Source organism: Aythya fuligula, chromosome 8 (genome assembly GCF_009819795.1).
Source record: "Aythya fuligula isolate bAytFul2 chromosome 8, bAytFul2.pri, whole genome shotgun sequence".
NCBI classification, from domain to species: Eukaryota; Metazoa; Chordata; class Aves; order Anseriformes; family Anatidae; genus Aythya; species Aythya fuligula.
Window position 1 is genome coordinate 15405857 of NC_045566.1, and position 22535 is coordinate 15428391.

At 37.6% G+C, this 22535-nt stretch overlaps 1 protein-coding gene across 1 annotated transcript; it reads right to left on the reverse strand.

The window, feature by feature from the left end:
* Positions 1–1829: 1829 nt before the first annotated feature.
* On the reverse strand, positions 1830–22307 carry SELENOF (selenoprotein F). The gene is made up of 5 exons (XM_032192256.1): positions 22251–22307; positions 20463–20630; positions 11266–11329; positions 4548–4597; positions 1830–2803 (listed from the first exon to the last, which is right to left on the reverse strand). Exons 1-5 carry the CDS (start codon positions 22305–22307, stop codon positions 2672–2674), a joined length of 471 nt encoding a protein of 156 aa, XP_032048147.1. The 3' UTR covers positions 1830–2671.
* Between the last annotated feature and the right edge of the window lie 228 nt (positions 22308–22535).

The window sequence follows — 22535 nt, forward strand, 5'->3', positions numbered from 1 at the left end:
TATAAGTAAAAATGAATCACTTCCTTTTTAAACGGGAGATTTAAACCTTGTATTTTATGTAGTTAATTGCCACAAGCCAAAATAACCTTTTGAGCTTCTTGAATTTTAACAGCTGCTGACTGGATGAAACAACCCACACTGATAAATAGAAACTTGAGAATTTCCAAAATAAATGATTCCCCATTCCAGCTTCCTCTTTTGACACAAAGTCTGGCTCATTTTGCCACAATATTAGATGTTCTTAGCACTTATCTGTAGAGCCAGGGTACTGGTGTTAACATCTAAAGGATAGAAGGAGAAAGGATAACACAAGGACAGCATGAACGTGAAGATGATCCTTCAAAAACATGCAGAACAGTCAGCAGGTCAAGAAGCTCTGGTGATTAAGCTCTTGCTAGAGGCTGGCAGATTTAATAGGTTCAGGGTTCAACAGCTCAACAGTAAGAGAATAGTGTTCAACATTAAGAGAATAATGGAAAACCTCTACATGTGTTCCCAATATACAGGGAAACAGGGTTATTCTTTGTGCATGCATTTAAGTTAAGACAATAAATACCTGAATTATGAGGTAAGATTAGTATGTGGAATAAGACTCACCAAGTAGAGAATGTAGGAAGAAAAATTGAAGAAAAATTCATTTCTCGTCCCTTGAAGTGAGAAGTGGTGCAGGAAAACACAAGAGGCTACAGAAACAGTAGGAAGGCAGCTGGGGCTGCAGGCATGAGACGTAGTTATGCTGGAGGAGAATTTCTTTAGTCTGTCATTCTCTTCTACTACAGGCTAGTAATTGCCTGCTACAGGAGTGAGTTCCTTGCTCCACTGGATGACAAGCAAGTGCAGGAATGAAAGATTGGTGCTGGAAGAGGAAGTTTGTTTAGGAATATATTGGGCTAGCAGCAGGCAGATATCAAAAGAAGAGGTAGGTTAAAACTCAGAAACTCCCGGGCAGTCACAGTGAGATAGGAATTATGGAGAGAAGCTGAGAGAAATACTTGTTAAATATCAAACCAAGTGAATAATCCCTCTGGTGAGTGGTAGAGAAGCTCTGAGGTTGGCAAGGACATAGTTAAAATACTCTGCTAAAATAACGTGGTAATTCATCACTGCAGAAACCAAAATTCCTTGTTGGCAAATGTTGGAATAAGCGTGGGATATAGTCAATATATTAAAAGACCAGTGGATGGCAGCATATTTTTACTACCAAAATAGGGGGTTGTCATGCCATATGCTTTGGCTGCAGCCCATATGCTGACTAGAACACCACATGTCCCAAGAATTAATCCATGTTATGACTGATAAGCTAGTACCAGCTGCAAAGATTTGTGCTTTTTGTGTCATTGTTTTTTGCTGAGACAGCAGTGACCACTGCTGTAGCTGTCCCACACTGAGTCATGTGGGAGATGAGCAGCATGTTTTATAAGGATAGGAGTGAAAGGCAGAGATAAAAAAAAAGAAAGATAAAAATGCGTATAGCGTCATGATCAAGCTGTATGCACCTTCTGAAAGTTTATAAAAATATTTCATGGAACAAAAACTCAGAAGGTGAGGTCTAAAGAATCCCTCTTAGAAGTAGAAGCTCTGATATTTAGTGTGTTGTTAGTCTTAAAGTAATTGTTCTGGTTCTGCTATGAAGCTGATGATTTCTTCTCAAGTTAGGAATAAAAGTGGTAGACTGTAAAGAAAATAAATCTCTTGAGATTGAAAATTCAAAAGTGAAAAACTGAGTACCCATTCAAGGTATAGCATAACACCCATCCAGCCAAAAACTGGTGAGCCTGAAGTAGTTAAAGGAAATACTTGTTTGATAATTAAACTTCAGAAAAGCCACATTCTTGTTCGCCATGTTTATTCACTGTAAGTGAGAAAAATCTTGACAAGTCATAATAGATTTGACTTACTAACATACGTGCTATCTATATTCCTTGCTTACATAAATTTCAAATGAGAAAGAAAAATCTTTTAAAAGAACAGTTTATAAATTCATTTGATAGAATAAACTTGTGAAAGCTGCAAGCCTGGAAAAAGCTTTCTTTCTCATGTTTTCTGAAGCAAAACACTTAATGTAAAGCACACCTGAACATCTGACTTGCATACACCTCAGGGGTTTTCTATGTAGTCTTCACTAAAGTGTGCTTACTAAATGTTTCACTGTACCAGAGCATGAGTTCCTCCATCAGCTTCAAAACCTGTGAACTAGATAGTCATTGTAAACAACGCTTCTGTAAAAAGGGCATTTCAAATACAAAAAGAAGAGGGCAGTAGCAGTCACGTTTCTTTGGGAGACATTACACTGCATTTGGTTCTGACATGTTTACAAAGAGCAGCACACAAAAAGCATGGTAACCATTTCAATTATTTGAAGCTCTTTAGTTTTTTAGAGCATTTGTAAAAACAGGTCTAATTATATCAGTGATATTTGCATAATTAAGTTTGAAACAAATCCTTTCGTTGGTGATAAATGCACTAAGAACTGAAATATATTAAGACAAGCTATTCTGTTTGTCAACTTGTCAGATGTGTGCTGAAGCTTCCCCTTCTAATTATAAGTACAGCACAATAGATATTTTAAAATTAACATAGAAGCTGGAATGTTTTTTCAATTGTAGCTCACTTCATCTGAGATGATTACCATGAGAAGACATGAAAAGAGAACAGGAACAAAAGCAGTGATTTATAGACGTTCTAATTTTTCACTTAGAAACTCTTCCACGCTATCTGTATTCCACTTGAGGATGCTCAGTTCTTCTGCAATGTTCCCACTGTCGTCCAGCAGCTTTAGTACAGGGTCAGAACCACGCACGTACTGAAGAAAGAAACAAGCCAGTTACTCTGGGTTGGGAAATGTATTCTCCATTTTAAATCCCTCCCCAGTTTATTTAAATCAGTTTAAGACATCAAATCAAGAATAGAAAAAAAGTCTGAATGAGTGACACCATTAGTTTAAGAGCAGTAAATGTTTCCTTTAAGATCTGGAGTAGAGTTACTTGCCCTAAATAAAATGGGTAAAAAGCAGCTTTTTAACATTTAATGTTAAAGAGAGGACGGCGGAAAAGCAAGTCAAAAAGAGATGCATGTTTCTGTCAGAAATATCTACTTGTTCTCCTTGGCCCACCACACAAACTCACACGTGCAGTGAGATAATGCCATGCACCTTGTGTTGAACAAAGGTATCATACTTCAACTGTTTTAAGTTACTAAATCTTGATTTTTGAATCAAGCAGCTAAATGATTCTTTAATCAATAGATTATTTTTTTTATCCACTTTAGAATTCTCTGGCCAATTTAACAGTGCAGAGTCTGCCTATAGGCTTAGCTAGTAACATAATACTTGTGAAAACTGAGTCCCCAAATACGTAATGCAAATAAAAGCTTTTAAGAGCACTGGAAGGATCTAGCCATTTAAGTTTATAGAAAACAGGAGTTCACTAGGAGTATTTTACTCTACCCTTTTACTGACCTAACCTTAGTTGGTTTCACTTAATGCAGCTAGCAGCACCTCTAATTGTTTTTCTGAATTTCTTGTAAAATAAATACCAGACCCACTTGCACATTTTTTCCTGGTAGTGCTCCATACCAATTGTAGGCTAGGCTGCTTTGATGTTCAATACAGCTACAGTTTAAAATAAAAATGAAACATTCATACATGTAGAAGGAGAGAATGAATGCTTTTGAAAGAAATTGGAGGGCACACAGACATGAATACATGAGACAGACAGAGAAAATCTGTTTTAGATGTAATCTGCTGCTGAGAAGACAAATCACTTATTGCAGCCATGCATAAGTATGAAGCGACTCCAGATGGTGCCATTTGGTGAAGAGAGATGGGAGCACAAGGATGTGAGAATCGAGATGTGTATCTGTGAAGCATGCTGGAAGTTCATGTAGGATTTCAAGAGGAAGTTTTACACTAGATCCTCAAATCAAAAATTGCTTGAGCTTAAGGCAGTACAGCTTATGTGATGTTACCTATGCACCAGTCATAAGAAACATCACTCAGCATACTCAGTTGTCTAAAGCTGGATGTTTGAAGACTAAAAAAATAATCTAAGATATACTGAGGAAGATCTGAGAGAAAGGAGAAAAAAATAAAAATCTCTGAATGTATGGAAATGGCAGCTCCAGCAGAAGATGAGGGAAAAACAGAATGAGGAAAAAAGGGAACTGAAAGCATGGCAGAACAAATCAACTAAACACAAGATATCAACAGTCAGGTCAGAACACAAGCATTCCTCACATTCTTTTAACATCTGTTTTTACTTAAGGGTTCCAATATACTTTTTCTTGGATTTAAACAAACCTGAAAAAGCCCCATTGACAACAAATAATTGGTACCATTTACTTAGCAATAAGCCAATTAGTGCTAGCAGCAGAAACTTGTAAAGATTTATACTGGCAAAACAAATATACATCCCCTCCTGAAGGATGATTTGATCAGCAAATAAGGAACAATCTACAAAAGGTCTGTTTCTACTACATTTAATTCTTCTTAGTATACATCCCTCCTCCCCACACCCTCAAAAACTAAAAAAACTTAGGTTACTACTCACTTTGATTTGCAGTCCCCTGAAGAGTTTTGGCTTATCACTCCTGACAAAAGCTAGAGTTTGGAGAAAAGAAAGAGAATCAAAACTTTTCCAAGGAGTAAGTTTATATTCAAGCTAGTATTCCCTTAATTATTTCTTTTGGAATGAGGCTTTAGAAGGTAGTTTCTAACAGTAAAATTCTCAATATCCTCAAAAAACTAGTAATACTAATACTATACGTAAAGAAAACCCTAATTTGGCTAGTATTCCAAACTAGCTTCTTATTTGCTTGAGATTTCATTGAACATTAGTGCAAACATTAAAAAAAAAAATCTATCTGCATGTACAACTGACTAGTCTTCACAAGCCCAGCCTGTGTATACGCAGATGAGAGGGAAACTGTTAGTGTTATCAAAATCTGGCTGAAGCTTTGTGAGGGAGGCTAAATATGAAACAAACACCATCAGCAGACTGCACACAAGTTGCAACAGTGTGGGTGAAAGGGCACAGAGGAAACTGTGGGCAGAGGTGTTATTCTTGCACCCAAGAATGATTTTGTCTTAGAGATCTCCAAGATTGCATGTCGAAAAACAGCAGGAAATCAAGAATAGGAAATGAGAAGTTGGTAACTCCTCTGCTCTTAAACCTGATTGCCTTTAGGGATTTCAAGAGGGACTCTATGGCCTGTCATGTAGCTACACAGAGAGAAGTTCAGGTTTGAACTATGCTGCTGATGGACAAACTCTTCACTTGCAGGGCTTGTCAACAAACAGCAAGTGCTGATAGCAGCACAGTTCCCATATCCCTATGGCACAACACTGTCCTTGTGGTAACGTTAACTTTAAAAATAATATTCACAATATGACTTATTTCAGGGCAAAGTGTGAGCATACTCCTCTACTTCTGTCGTGGTTTAACCCGGCTGGCAGCTAAACACCACGCAGCCGTTCGCTCACCCTCCCCCCTCCCTCTCTGGGACGGGGGAGAGAAATGGAAAGTGAAGCCTGTGAGTTGAGATAAAGACAGTTTAATAAGACAGGAAAATAATAATAACAATAATAATAATAATAATACAATGATAATAATAGTACTACTAATAATAATATGTACAAACAAGTGATGCACAATGCAATTGCTCACCACCCGCTGACCGATGCCCAGCCTAACCCCGAGCAGTCCGGCCCCCTCCCCCCGGCTAGCCACCCCTATATATTGTTTAGCATGACGTCAGATGGTATGGAATACCCCTTTGGCTAGTTTGGGTCACCTGTCCTGGGTCTGTCCCCTCCCAGCTCTTGCTGCACCCCTAGCCTGCCTGTTGGCAGGACAGAGCGAAAAGCTGAGGATGTCCTTGGCTTGGTATAAGCACTGCTCTGCAACAATTAAAACATCGGGGTGTTATCAGCACTCTTCTCATCCCAAGCCAAAACACAGCATTCCACCAGCTACTAGGAAGAAAATTAATTCTGTTCTAACTGAAACCAGGACAACTTCCAAACACTTTAGCCTAATGAATATCTCAGTTCTAAAAGTATTTCAAATTTTAGTCTTTATTTCTCCTTCTTACACTCCAGTTATGCTCCAGGCTGAATGTAGTATCTGTACTGACATCAAGTAGAGCCAGGATGCTCCCATGGTATCTCAGCAGAGTCTCCCCAAGCATGCACGCTGTCAGTATGGATTGACTCTTGCAGAGGTGCTGGCTGCATGTTAAGTTGCTTTTTCAAGGTTAGGCAGCAATGAATCTCTCGTGAATTGCAGGGCATCCAGCTGGTGTGTGAAGATGACTGAAGTTCAGTCCTCAGGACTGAAGTTGCATGCTGCCTTGTGAAATGCAGTACTTTCCTCAATAATTGTAAAGATGTTCCCTGACACCTTTATACCTCTCTTTGAATTACTGAAGACAGTTACCTTAACATCTCCTCAGTATGTATATACAGTGACATTTATTTTCTTCCCTCTTCCCCTGTGCTCCTGGTATAGATCAAAACCATATACTCTGCCTGCTGCACCAACCACTACACGGCATCAACTTTTTTTTTTTTTTTAAAGGTGCCATAAGCTCCTAGCTACAGTTGATGCCCAAAGGGGGAAAAAAATGCTTCTGTTCTTTCTGTAGAACTGTACTCTGTCATGTTGCATGCTGTACTCATGTAACAATTTCAAATAGCACTAAATAACCACTACTTGCTCATACACCAGAGTTCAGCTCTGATTTAAACTCACAGACTCATTTTCAACTTCAGTGTTTCTCACGTCCTTTTGAGTTGTTAGTTGTCTTGGCTGTCAGTAGTAAAATGCAAAAAAAAAAAAAAAAAAAAAAAAAAAAAAAAGGCAAAGATGTTTCTCAAGTCCACAGCAGACTGAACTATTCCATGGGGATTTTTCCCCAGTTTTTTCAATTTAAATCTAAAGCTGACATCACTGTCTAGGACTTCATATGGAAAGGAGGTTTAAAGAAGCATTTAGTGTATTTAATTGCCCAACTTACAGAGAAATGACAAGATAACACCATAAAGTCGATAAAGTTTCAGAAGCAAATCTGGACTGTGAAAGTCAATTATATTCAAGAATAGCCTTCAGGGGTTAACTCAGGTTACAGCACTTTAAGCTTTCAGCAGGCGTGAGGACTTGTTAATTGAGTGACAGATGAAAGCTCATTTGGACATGAGTGGTTACTCCCTGGCTGCAGTGTCAGAGAGAACAAGCTCGCATGAAATGTGAACAGAATTAGGGGGAAGCAGAAAGTATTCTGTAGTCTGTATTACATTTTGTCACTTTAAAAGCAGCTATTGCACACTCATATCAATGTCAAATGTCTAAATCTTCTGAAAGCTGAAGCACTACAGAACGTTTTTCCTGAAATTTTAGACAGCTAGAACAAAATCATTTTCTGTTAATGGTATATTTATTTCTAATGTTCATCACAGTGATTTTCTGCATTAGTCACTTGAATTTCTATGATGCAACAAAGAATAACACTCACTATATACATAACTTAATTTCTATATTCTCAGTTTTGGAAGCTAAATTGAGAAACTAGTATCCTGACGTGCATTAAAAATACTGATTATCCTGTCAAATGCTTTTTTTCTCGTTCACAAAATCATGCTCTAGGTTGAACACACAGATGCTGAGTCAGAGGCAGCTACAGTGCACACTGTGTGACATGCAGCTGCTTGCTTACCCTGTGAAACAGTGCACATGTACCACCTCTAGCACTGCCCCAACAGTTTCCCCCCTCTATCCTGACATTAACATTATTGCTTCCTACGAGCCTGTGTCTAAGGGCTACTTACACACCTTTACACCAGCATTTAATAGTTTGATGTTTAATACTAAAATCCTAGCTATCTTCCAATTTTCCTCTCCCTGTAGCAGCTTTACAAATAACATGCTGCAGAGAAAAAAGTATTTAATACATGGGTGAGTAGGAAAGGCATTTTGCACTGATTTCTGTAAGATGAACTCTGAGCTTGGTGCCATGACACTACGTTTTGGTGAATTAAACACCAGACTAGAAGTCAAAGCTGTTCTACTGCCTGCTTTGCAACTGTCCTGTCACATAATGTTAAGAAAATCACTTTACCTTGTGCTGTTATAAAACATGTGCAGTACCAAAGCACACGCCTTCTGTTTGAAGGCAACCCTGAGGTGAGCCTGCAGAGCATACATGATTGCCATCCAATCAACTACAACTAAAAGGTCACATTTCAGAGCACAAGACAGCCTATGAAGTTCTCCAAGGCTATCTAGTGCATGCACAAAAGGAAGAAAAGGATCAGATAAGTATCAACACTTCAAAGCCTACCCAGTACCACACTTTTTGCAAAGACAGGTACTACCTACCATTGAACTGTGCTTGTAAAGACCTAAGGTCTGCCTGTGAATACACTACAACAGAAAAAACACCGCTATTATTATAACATCCCCTTGTTTTGAGAAAGTCTGTGAAAACTAGTCTGTTGGAATTAAGACCTAGAATCCTAAATGGAGATTACTGAAAAACTGAAGTATTCCTCATGCCCAAACTGCAAATCTATGTATACGCCTGCACACGCCTGTGCTGCTGTCTCTGAGATAGGATGTACTGCAAGAAAACTTCCTGACCCCAAAGGGACACAACTCCACATCTCACCATACTAAGCTAAAGGTCCGTGCATTAGATAAATAAGTCCTAAAATTTATGAAAAAAGTTGACTATCTACTTCTAAGGACATGATCCAGATTACCAAGGATGACATACGGAATAATTCACATTATTTAGTTTCCTGCTTTAGGAGAAAAGATCTGCTTGATCTGTAATTGGAAAAATCCAAAATGTTATTGGAGAAAAAAATAAAAACTCATCTGTTAATACTGGAATGAGAGTCAATATGCATTAGCAGTAAGATCTCACACTAGTCTTCAAACAACTATGCACACAGCCGAGCACTTTTAACCCTGTCTATCTCCACACACATCAGAATAAACGTAATGGCCTCAAATCAGAAAGACCTGGGGGAGATTTAAAAAACTTACTGTCCCTATCACATCAGTTTCAGATTTTAGTGCTAGGAAAGCACAAGTCATAACTAGCCAAATCTTCAGCATCATGTCAACAATAAATAAGAAAAATGTTACAAGTCTTTTAATGATGCATTTTCATGTTTCACATATTGAAATATTCCTACTAGGAAGCACATGAGTTATTTTTCAAAAGACTAATATTTTAATCAAACCATGCTACTGCATGGTACTTTGTGCAACTTCACAGTATTTTAAAGTTCAAAACTAAAAAAGTAAATGTGTTACAGGGAGTAACTGAAGCAAGCTACTACTAACACATGAGATATGTAACATACAAGAGTAGCAATGCTAGAGGCACTTCTAAATCTGAAGTATTGATTTAGTTTGTATGTTTGTAATCATCTGTTTTACAAAAGAGTATGAGATTATGATAAAAATGCAGGTCTCCTACCACAACATTCTACATTTCTTAGCAAGAGTTTAACTAACTTTTTTTTACAAAATGCAAGACTTAAGATGACTGGACCTTTCTGAAGTTCTTTGACCAATATTTAAGAATTAGAGAGAAAAATAACCCAGAAATAAGTGGCCTTATGTGAAAGTACAGCCCCATAACACATTGCATGTCATTTGCTAAAAGAATCCCCTCACACTTGGGGAACTTGAGCAGTACAACAGAGTGCTTGCTGCATCTCTGAAGTGAGAGGATCTAATGTGGTGGCGTACTGCATGGTCTTTGGATGAAGGTCTTTGTTACATCTACTGGGAGCACATTCATTGTCTAACTAAGGGAGTCATACAGTGAGAGGTGAGAATTACTCTCCTGATGAACAAAGACCATGCCAAGATGTGAAAGAAATGGTCAATGAAAGAAAACCACCCAGCCTAATACAGTTTTTGTTAAACATTCTGGAAAGAACTAGACATTGTCATCTCTTATCTCACTGCGAACAGAACAGCGCTGCCACTGAAAAGTCAACTTAAAATAAATACTCTAGGTCAATCACTGGCCCACCTAATTGTGTGTTCTATTGCAGGGCCTCATCTTTATGCATGTCATTCAAAAACTGTTACATTTTCTGTGTTAGCTGGTATAAGATATTGCTTCATCTATGAATCTTGCCACTTTTATTTTCAGTGCTCTACTTTGATGGATTGATAAATACTTAAGAGCTCGTTTATAAAGAACAATTTGAAAACATATAGTATAGGAATTAATTTTACAGTACAACATTTATAATGCAGCAATTTCTTTTTAAGGGAAACACAACAGGAAAAATGTTTCAATACAGAAACATTTCAGTAGGACATGATGTTGGCTGGAGTCAGACTATCACATTTACCTTTTCGTTCCAACCTATAGCTCAAAGAGCACTGTTACAAATTCACATCCATAATAACAGTTGGGAATGTCTTTAAGTTTGCTACATTCAAATGGACATGGAGATAACGTGGTTACCTGTACTAACACACTTAGTTTCCCTACACACCCTTCAGTAGTACAAACCATTTAACTTGATCTTGTTTTGGTGTTTTAAAGAGTGGGATACAAAAAGTATCTTTCCTCTAGACTTGTGGTCAAGTAACAGAACTGTGTGTAGGTAGAGGCGGTAGAAGGAGAATCTAAAGCAGCATAACTTAGATTAATTGCAACCTGGTTTAAAATTCTTTTATTTCTTGTTCATCAATCAGCCTTCAAATGGGGTGATATTAGTACTGGCCATGATAGATGGGGATGCGCTTTTTGTGCATTTTTATTTCTAAAGCTAGATCAGTCTTTTTTTCTTTATGTCCAACTGATATTAAGTACAGTATTCGGAACTTCATTACTGAAAAAAGCACTGCTGTCACCTAAGCTCTTTCCCCATTTATAACAAAATTCCAGGTTGAAATTTATCATAGAGGTTTTTCCTGCAGCTTCCTCCCCCCCCACACTGATGGTATTGATTTTCCTTCTACACTGCTGTATTCTATTCACTTTAGTTGATTATCATTATCCACTGACAAAACAATTATACCGCAGGATCTGTGAAAAGAAAGTAGTTCCATAAGCACGCTATATAATTTCATCTATCAATTACTGGAGACCAGTTTCATGAGTCTCAGGTCAATGCAACTTTCCTGATGTAATATATGAAATTTATGACTACTCGTAGAAGCACTTAAAAGCGCATTTTGTCATTCGGCTGTGACAGTATTTCATATTTTAAAGAACAGTATTGGCTTTACTTACCCTGGACTTGAGGGAACCTTCCCAATTTTCATCCACATACTTCTAGGACAGCTCCTGCATAAAGCTGTAAGAATATATAAAAGCTATTAGTAACATTAAAAATACAAATGATTAGTTTATTTATTTATCAATTTGAGGATCAATATCAAATATTTAATCTATTTGTCTTTGAGGAAAGCATAAGGCTTGACTAAACTTGATGCTTCTCTTGGATGGCAATCACTAGAGTCAGCTATGCAAGGTATTCAAAATCAATGTGATTAAAACCAAATATGAGTTCATTTCAATTCTTTAAAATGTAGTATCTAAATTAAAAAAAATATGTATTAATCTTGTGTATTGCTACATTTTTAAACTTTTTTTTTCTGCATCATGCAATTCATTCTATAGCTTGCTGCATCTTAAATATAAATTAGTAACAGATTTTTCCTGCTACTAAAAGAGAACTTCATTCTGTAAAGCTAGGCATTTAATAGGAATGGTTGTAAATTCTTAATACAAATGGTTGTCAATTCTGTTTTCCAAATCACATGTGAAGCCCCTACTGCTTGTAGGGGAGCTAACAGTTAAAAGCTTAATTTTTTATTTATTTTTTTTTGCTTCAATTCATTTCATTCCGTATACAATTAAGACCTCTGCTCTTATTTTAGATGGTGCTTTTATAACAAATGTGCAAGTTCAGACATGGAAAAACACAACTGTTCTGAAATGAAGTAAAATTCATATTTGATTTAAAATATGAACTGTGGATACATGGAATCGAAAATAAGCTTTCACTATGAAATGTAATGAGCACCTTTCTGAAAAAGGAGTGACAAATCATAAAAGCAAAGCAGACAACTGAAATCTCGAAGTAAGACAATTTTATTAAAACTTCATCATCCATCTGTGCAGGCACTATGGATGGTCAGGAGTACATCTGCATTTCAGAATGCGCATCTTCTGAATTTAGGTTCAACTCATTATTTGTCTAAATACACATGATTAGAACATGAAATACTCCAATCATTTCCAAGGAAATTATGACTTCTTGCCTGACCTGAACAGATCACTAATCATTACTTCTACAGGAAATGGAACTAAAAATACTACGTTGCATTATCTGTTTAGCACAGTATCCCAGGACCTCAACTACATTCATATTTTTCAACTAAATGTTAGATTTAAGATAAAATATTTGACTGTTAGAACCTAGTACTGCTATGAAACAACACTTGAGAGATTAAAAATACCATTTCTGAAGCTTATTTTTCACCCCAAAATAAAGATTTTCATCTTAAAAAAGAACTGATTAGAATCTCAGATACCAACCTGCATAATTAACTCCCTCTGGACTTAAACCATGAAAGTCTGAAGATGGAGGAGTTACAAAGATGGAGAAAATGTTGAACAGTGAGATTCTGAATTTCTCTTAGCCTGTCTCCATTCATTATTCTTTTAAAAACATTTATATCAGCAATCTTAGATTCAAATATTAGTTTGTATGCTCACTAAGGCCCTGAACAATGATACTGGTTCTGTGTACTGACAGTTACTTTATGCTAATTCTTGATAGAAAAATGCAATAGACATAAAAGATAAGACATGCTGTTAACTAATTATTTTCTATATGTGTACAAAAAAATAAGTACACCAAATGGTAATAGAGCATTTTTGACTTCTCATTACTGCAAATAATTCTTCCAGTTTATTTCTTCCTTTTAAACAGGGATTTCTATGGAAGCAAGATCACTGCAGGAATCTAAGATGTATAGGACATACTGTAATTGCAAAATACTCCCATTTTGTAACTCCTATCCAATAACTGATAGAAATAAAGTTTAGCAAAGAAAGCAGCTCAAGCAGTGATGCCTGCATTTTGAGCTTATAACTCTGCCGTAATTGAAGCCCAACTGTGCTGCTACTAAAAAGTTCAGATTCATGCTGGCACAAACAGCTGCTCTCTAGATGGCTAGACAAGAAAGTAAAATAAATTGACTTTATTTGTAACTCTAAACAAAGGTGTCTTTTGCACAAAATGAAGGTTTATTTGCATCACTTAGAAAGCCCACAACAAAAAGGATACTTGTTCACATCTCCTACTGCTAGTACCCCATCATGGCCAGAGCAGATGTCCACGAAACTCCCTTGCAAAGGCATTTCCTGTGCTCAAGCATTCCCAAGAATGACATGTATCACTCAGCGCAGAGGCACACAAGTATGACGAGTCAGTTCATTACACAATGCTTAACTTGTAAGTTGGTTCATTTTAAAATAATGCTTCACTTGTTTTAGCGTTCATGAAAGTGAGTTTAGTACTGCAAGCAATGAAAGAAAGACTCTCTAAACGATTACTGGTGTCCATTTTGGTGTCTCAAATAAGTACTGTTATGATTTCCATGCTGACTCATGTCTGTATCTATAAAAATCTTTGCTTTTTTTAAAGCATTCTAACAGGATGCTTTCGAAGGCTACTGTGACAAAGACTGAATTTTTCCCTCATCTTCTACAAAGCTATAACTTGAGTTAAATTTCATTCAAAAGCTTTTTTGTAAGCACATGAGTAGCTTGTAATAGTTCAAACTGATGTAATAAGGATGGCTCTTCACTACTGAGAGGGGGGAAAACACAAAAACACACCATCATGCCCAACAGAGTGGTAATTATAAGATAATAAAACACCACTTATGTAACAACAGTGTTAGGTAAAAATATTTTGTAAAAATAGTTGTTCCATTAACATTAGTGGTCCAACTAAAATAGGTGTTCAATTAACAACAAGGAACCTTGACTTAGGTGAAAGAAAGTAACATTTCTCCTGGTATTTAGAAGGGAATTGAAGCTATTTCTACAAGACAAAGTTCCAGCAATGGTTCATTTATCAATAGGTACTGTACCATAACCACAATTACTCAGACTGAAAATTCCAAAAAAGAAAAATTACGTTCCTGCTATGCAGCTGCCATAGAACCGTTGGTGTTTACAACCAAGTAAATCAAATCAAATAGAACTGAAAAAATTGTACTTAACAGAAACTGCTCCTTGATCATCATAATATGGTGTTACAGTGTAAGTGACAACAAAGTCTTGTAAAATACCTTAAGTTATTCCCTATATTTTCCATACCAGTTTCTTCCAGTTACTGACTGAGCCTGACCCTGCAGAGGTTATGAAGTGTCACTCAACTTGAATTTGTACTGCTGCTTATGATCAGCTAAAAAATTCTAGTACTGTCATGTCTTAAACATGCAATGAAATGGGTTGTTAAGATAATGCCAGACACTGGTAAAGAGCTGTCTTACGGTACCTAGATTCATTCTGGTATCTGCATATTTTCGTCTCCCAATATCAAGGGGTTTACAAACTAATTAAGCTCAGAGAACAATCAGTGAAAAAAAAAAAAAAAAGAAAAGCATATGACTACTGCCAGAACTCTGGAATTTTTACTCTCTTAGGTTCAAGACAGTCTTCCACTAAATATTTACCAACAATTAATCTCTTTCCGAATGCAAAAAAAAATTGCTCTTATGAAATTAACAGATATTTTCATTTCATATTACTATATAAGCAGATCTGCCAAAGACACCTACCTCCCTTGCCCCATATCAACTCATGCTATTTTTGACTTTCCTTTAGAGTCAATAAAACTTGGGATAATTGCTGTTATTCCTATTGGCCACGGTTGCTTGGTACATACAAGACAGTATTGTTATAAAATAGGGCATGTGATTTTAGAATGCATGCAAGTTAATTTTTATTTTATTCTCCAGAAGAAGCGAAACAATAAATTAATAGTTAGTGTTTGTGACCTCATTTCTCAGGAGAGCAAACAGGAGAGACTTTGGTGCAAGTTTCTTTTGGTCTTTCCTAAACTCTCGTAACTACCAGTTCAATTGTACTTCTTTTTGTTTTTACTAGAAAATTCAATTAGTTAAGATAAAGAAATATACACCAACATGTGAAGTATTTAAACTTCTGTGAGGGAGGGAACTCAAGATATTTGTATGGACAGTTAGTTTTCAAAATTATTCTAGTCTTCCCCTTCTCTCAAGACAGAAAATTGACAAGAATCTGTGGGTTAAGAGAGCAGCAGCCAGCAAATCTCACTGCCAGGAGCATTATCAATTAATGTTCTGTAATGCAGAAATCCATTAAAGTCATTGCTACACAAAGATCATTTTGAAATGATGTCATAGGTAAATTTAGCTACAGAGACTCCTCTCATTCACAACTTATTATCATATGAATGAAATGTCTAACTAAATAACAGCTTGTAAACAAAGAATCAAATAGTCAAAAAAGTGTTACATATGACTTACTGCTATTCCTGTGACTAGGGGTATATAGTACAGCATCTGTGTCTGTATGTGTGTGTGTGTATATATATATATACACTATATATAAAGTATATATAGTATAGGCATATTCCTCTGAACACATCTGTTCTTCTGAAGCAGAATCTAAATTCTTGTTTATTTGTAGGAAAATAATTTTTTCAGCTTTGGTGCTAAACAAGCTCCTCTATGCAGTATTGTGTAAACATTTCTGTACTTTTCAGCCAACAACCCAGAAGCCCACAAACAACTTCTCTTCCGACCAGATCATGATTGTTAACTTTGCTCTCTGAAATGGTCTTGTGCAAGGTCAGGTAAACAAGAGATCTGAAACAAAGGTGTGAGAGAGAAAGTGCAGAAGTTGAGCAATGAGCAGTTAAATAAATTTAGACCTATGAAGAGCTACAGTGGAGGCACAAAGGCAAAGTGGAATAGAGAATAAGGGTGCCAGAAGAAGGGCTCCTACATACACGTGCCTACTTGAACCTAGTAAATAGGTCACATTAAAAAGTAGACAGAGAACAGTTTTTAAGCTCCAACTTTGAAATATGCTGTTTAACTTCACTACATAACTATCTACTTGCTTCTATAAGTAAAATCCGTAAATCACTCTTTTACTGTTGAGAATCTCTGCTTTTATTAGAACAGAAAGCATCTTAGGAGAGCTGCAAATAAAACAACGAGAACAGAAATCAACAACTATTTACTTGACTTTGTGCATTTAATTTATTTGGAAACTGCACTTTTTGAAGTTGTTTCAACAAATGTGGAGTTAATCATTTTATCTAGATGTGTACCCAGATGAAGCAGGTCAGACTTAATTAGCTAAACTTATACCATTCCTCAGCACAGGTGCACATTAACAATTGTAACCCACATTTAGCAAATTAACCTTTATTGTTTCCCTCACATCACCTTTTTCACTGCTGAGTCTATTTATAGAGAGCTCTCCCAGCTGTAAGGCTTTCCTGCTACAGATAGATGGATGACTTGAATCTTAGTTTGTCTGAAGAAATGAACCTTCCATGAAAGTGACCCAAACACAAGAAGGTAAGTTTCTCTTGGGCAGAATAATTCATTTTACATTTCAGAAATATCTGAGTTATGTATATTGTTATATCTAGTAGAAGTTGGGCAAAAAATAATATTAAGAAGTATGTGTGTACTTCAAAAGGTATGTGCAAGGACTACTGTATCAACGTGTACCTTGTTTTACAGTGGAATCACACGCTAGAAATAGTAACGTGCACCTGAAGTAAGTTTTCTGTCTATGCCGTACATTTTAATGTCTGAAACTTCCTGTCCAACTTTTGCTTACAGCTGATGTAACCCTGCAAACTGCACAGCATTATGCTATTAGAAATACTTAACAATAGAAATTTAAAATGCTAAGTTCAAGGTGTTAGTATGCAAAATATATTTCAAAGCTCTTGTTTACAAATATTAATGATTTTTAAGGTTTGTTGCAATCCTGCACAATGCAGCTATGACATTTAATGGATTGCAGATTTCATCCCAGTATTAATTCTTAAAATCCATTTGGATTTTAACACATTCTTGAGATAAATCTAAGATAACAATTTACAATTAATGGAATATGCTTATAGCTACATTTGAAATGATCACACAGCACAAGCGAAGCTGCAGATGGAGTGCAGCTATTTTCAGCTACTGTAAAATATGGACAATCTCTCCTGCTACTACAATTTCACGCACAGTTAGCTTCACCTCCATTTCATCCTTCTGTGTTTTACACACCAGCAGCACTCTGCATCTGACAGACTGAGGCTTAAAACTTGCAGCTGTCTAAAGCAATACTGTTTAAGCTAGCTTCTGAATTAGTCTGCAGCTGAATACAAAATCTCTAGAAGAGGAGAAAATAACCAAAAGAATTTTTCCATTTTACCTACAGTAAAGTTATGAAGCAATTAAAATATTTCATTGGACAGATGGCAGCGGAATTTAAGACGTAGTGGGAGACAGGGGTGCCTTGCAGGTATTTTCAGCACTGATAATTCTCAGAATACTGGACCAGTAACAAGATGAGGATTAATAAATATCTGTCAAGAATATAAAAGAACTGAACCCCACAAACATACCTCATACAGGGTTGCCCTGATGCTACTCAGCACGAGGTATTTTGGGACTGTGCACAGGTACTTCACAGGTCATTTTTGAAAAGCAGTGATGCTGCATAAAGATTCTCAGATACACATGCTATTCCCCCTTACCTTTAATTTTAAATTCTCACTTAAAACACGGGTGCAAGTCATGCAATGAAGTAGTACTTTTTTTTTTTTTTTTTTTTTTTTTTTAGATTTCTAACCTTTGCTACATACTTTTAAGGAGAACTAACTGTGTACCCCAAAGTCTGTCCTGGAACTATCTAATAGCATGCACGTCTGTCTTTAACACAGATAATCAGCATGCTGCTACATGATGGTAATAAGTATCTGCTCACATAATGAACAAGCTAGGTGATGTACTGTAATCGTGGTTCAGAAAAAAGGTTCATCTGTTTTGAGGATATTTGAGCATGTACTCACAGCACTAACAAAATCCAGAGCACCACAGCTCTGGAGCCCTGCAATATACAAGGCTGCTAATCAGCCAGTCAGATATCTTACATCTAGATGCAGCTTTTTAGTGTAAGATTAAAAAATTTCTTCAAGTAGAAAGGTAAGGAAAAACACTTAAGATTTTTAACATCTGTTCGCTCTTAACTATCAAATTTTCAGTAGAATAAAGATTTAAGAGTAAAATCTTAAGCCCAGATGCAGACACCTACAGGAAGCAGCAGTATGTTAAACCACAAGTCAATCCAAAATGTGATGATTCTGTATATAATCTGTTTAGATATTAATATTCATGCTCAAAACTCCCAATACTAATTTTCTACTGGCTAGTCTTCACAGGAATTTACTCTGTACAAGTTTCAAAAATGCAGTAAATATGAACCATAGATTTTCAAACAGTGGCTGTGCATGAATGTAATCTTACAAAGAATTCCACACTCTGAAGCAGTGTTCAAAAGAACGTTAGAAAAGATGCTGTGTTTTAGCACTCGACAATAATGATAGAAAAATCCAATATTTCAATACAGCAGGAAATTACTCATGTTTGCAACAAAGCACAAGCAAAAAATATGAAACTGAGTAACCCAACACAGCTTAGAAAAAGCAAACTTAGATTATACCATCTCTAGGCTCCTGTGAATACACAACAGATTCCAGCTCACTGCGAAGGAATATCTCAAACAACCTTGAGATTTCTTCCAGCCCTAAGGTTTTTCTTCTACTACATTTGGCATGACTGAAATGGAAAAAGTTTTAGGACTGCAAATATTTTTAATTTAAGCCCTGATCATAAACAAGCACTTGATTAGTCTTACACAAAAGTGTGATTATCCACAAAAAGTGTGAAATCTAGGTCTGATTCCGGATAATCAGAAAAATATCTATCAATTTAAATTCTGTTCTTTCTTTGATCCAGCTTGGATTTTAATGCAATAATGTTTCCAATACAAAGTAAGTCACATATTTGAATGAATTACTAATAAATTAAGACAGATTTCTGTCCTCAGAACTTATGTTGACAGTAATGCAATACACCTCCTCTACTTTATTTCCCCAACAAATGACAACACAAATTATCCTGATCCACAGGTTCTTGTGATGTATTTTACATACACTGACAGAACTGTTATACAACTGTTTACATAAGCTGTAGGCACATTACCTGAACAAATAAAAGCACCTGCTTCTCGTGTGAGGACAGGAAGCCTTGCTGCTGCCACCACAACTGTTACTCACTGCAGCACACAACCACAGGGCAGTTGCAGACTATTTCCTATTTTTACATTCCTTTTAGTACGTTGCAAATAAAATTTTATTTGCAGAGTTTTCAGCTTTTGTATGTGTGCATGCATAGATACATACATACGTATTTATAAGAACAGAAGCATTCTCCAGAAATTAAACTTGTCTCAGATCTCAAAAGACTTGCTTCTTGGTATTTAATGCATCTAAACACAGTAATAAGTGATTTTGTTAAAAACTCATAGGCACAGATTTATTTTTTAGTAATATGTCGAATTTAACTGACAGCAAAAGCCTGCTAGATTAATTCCATTTTGTCGGTTATTTAGCTATCTCCTAGTCATTACAAATAATTTCACCATCTCTTCTCCCCCGAGATCTCTACAGTCCTGCTGACTGTTCTATGCATTCTAGAGCACCCTTAAATTAAAGCGTATCTAAAAGCACGCATTCTTTTCACGAGTTCTGTAAAAATTCATTCTTGTTCAACACCTTAGGTAAGATAACTATTTACATACCCCAGTTAAAATAGAGGTCTTGCTTTAGCCTTTCTGATTGAAGTACAGCACAGACTCTTGAGCATTCATCCCAATCTTTCTGTTCTAACAGTGTAGGAGCTCAGCAGTCTTGTTTCTGTCACGTTCCTGCCCGTGCAGGGGTTCACCTGACGGCCGCAGCAGCCTCTTGTGCCTGGGGACTGAACAGTCCTGACCATCACACTGCATATGGGTCAGAGACCAACCAATAACTGTGATCAGCTGTTCCAGTCTCCTTCTCCTCTATTTTTGCCCTCTTCAAATCCCATACATCTTTCAATTCAAAGCAGCTGGACGCAGCTCCCAGTAGTCACTTTGCAATAGAAAAAGGCTGTCAAGAGAACCAAAGGTTCCTCTGCTCAGACCGGGACATTCCTGTAGGGCAGTAGGGCAAGTCTGCAAATCTAGACCATACATATATTGCATTTTCCTCTTCAGATTATAATCCAGATTCTCGCATATTTAGAGGTAAAAAATAATAATAATTTCTGCATTAAATTATTCTATAAAGGATTTAGTCTAGAACCCACCTTTCTGGTTTCCAGCTGAGCTTCTTCTTGGCAGCACTGCCTGCAGAATGGATCCAGCTGATTCAGATTGAACTGCCCGAGAAGGCTGCAAGAACTGCAGAGCAAGTTACTGGAGAAACCCAGTTCTCTGCAAGCTTCTGATGACAACTGTGCTCCATATACATATACCTGCAAATCAATACAACGTTATATTTTAGTATTAAATTAATTGTTTTAAAGAGGAAGCTTTTAAGTTCTTTAACAAGTAGAAAGAACAATTAATCTCTGGTGACCATTTTATGACACTACCTCATGGTCTGCTCATAAGTGCAAACCACCACCTTATTTTGAGAAACGGTCTTAAAACTAATAGTGACCTCTAGACATCACTCACAATGTGTATGTTCCAAAGTATCAGACCTGCTGCTTTCACGTGTACTTCTACAACTCCAGTGTCTTTCCATTGCTAGCTCCAAAGAAAGGGCAACAGAAAAAAACAGGGAATCAGCTGAAATCCACATGGGTACGCTTCTCTAATATGTGTTTTGGAAAACAATCTCAGTTGATTTCCTATCACTGAAAACACACTCAGAAAGTAATTATAACAGCCAAGCTTGGGAAAAGCTCAAGCAGGGAGTGAGGAAGTGGACCAAAGAACTCAACAACGCACACAAGTAGGGCTTTAATTTCATTTTTGCATTGTTACAGGAAAATCAATTACACGTTTTCTGTGTAGGACACCAGTTCTGTTTTTAGTGAGCAGCCAAAACACCTTTACCAACTATCCCAGCACTTCAGTAATATATTTGGTTTTTGCTTTCACATTCTTATTTCCCTACCCAGGGAAATATCACAGCCTTGCTTAAAGCCTTTCCTTCCAGCTGCACACTGGGAAGAGAAAAAGGGAGGGAAGGAACTGAGAGAGATGAGCTTCCCAGGCACTTCTGTCTGGGTGAATGATTTTGGGCAAAAAAACAACAGATCAAACTCCAGCAAAAGGATCTGCAGGCATCTCTGTGTTCAGAGGAGTAAGAGGACATCAACAAACAGGGGTGGATGATAATAGAGCAAGAGTCAAAAGAATTACGCTGGCCCAATAGAAAATTATAGAAGAAAACTTAAATTCCCTCATTCAGCAAATTGGACTTCACATTCACCCATAATGTAACATACATACAACGTGCCAAAGCTAAGGTAGAGAGAAAAAGCACTTTCCTCCCTCAAGCTGCCATCCCAGGGCCAAATAAAGGATGTGGCACTGATGTGACAACAAATTTTAAACATTAGGAATTGATGGAAAATATACAGGTACTGCATTACTGTTTCTGTATTTGCTAAAAAAAAAAAAAAAAAAAAAAAAAAGGAGGAAAGAAATAAAGCACGTATGGAAATGCATAAAATATAGAAAAAGACCTTGAAATTATTATTTTATTCTGACAGGCAAAAAGCACTTTTTCCCACAGAACGCTGACAAATTCCTTTGCGCACATAACAGGAGGAAAGCAACAACGGGACCCAGCTGTACTGCACGAGAAGGAAGCAGCTGGGTGTCCCCGCTATTCTTCTTTATATTTTAGCACCCCAATTCCCGCACTGCGTTACAGCAACACCGCTAACTGTAACGGAAGCCTCTCGGGGCCAGAGAACAACCGCCACAAACTGCCCCGAGCTCTGCGAGCCCAACCCGCCAACGGGCCGCGCCCCGTCTCCCACCCCGGGGGCCGAGGCGGGGAGCGCCCTGAGGGCCCCTGGAGCACCGAAGCGGCGGAAGCCCCGAGGCGGAGCAGCCCCGGCCCCGGCCCCGCTCACCGCCTGCAGCCCCAGCAGCAGCCCGAGCCAGCCGCGTTCCGCCGCCGCCACCGCCATCTTGGGCCCCGCCCGCTCCTGCCAGCGTCGCCGGGGGCCCGCCGGAGGACCCCAGCCGGTGCGGGTGCCCGGATAGTTGCCTGATGGGGGAAAGGAGGAGGGGGCTACCTTCACACCGCTGGCACAGCGGGGAGGAGCGGCTCAGCCGGGGCTTTGCGCTGTTCCGGCCAGCTCGCTGTGCTCAGAGCCGCGCTCCCCGCGGGGTGCAAGAGGCGATCTTCCCCTCCT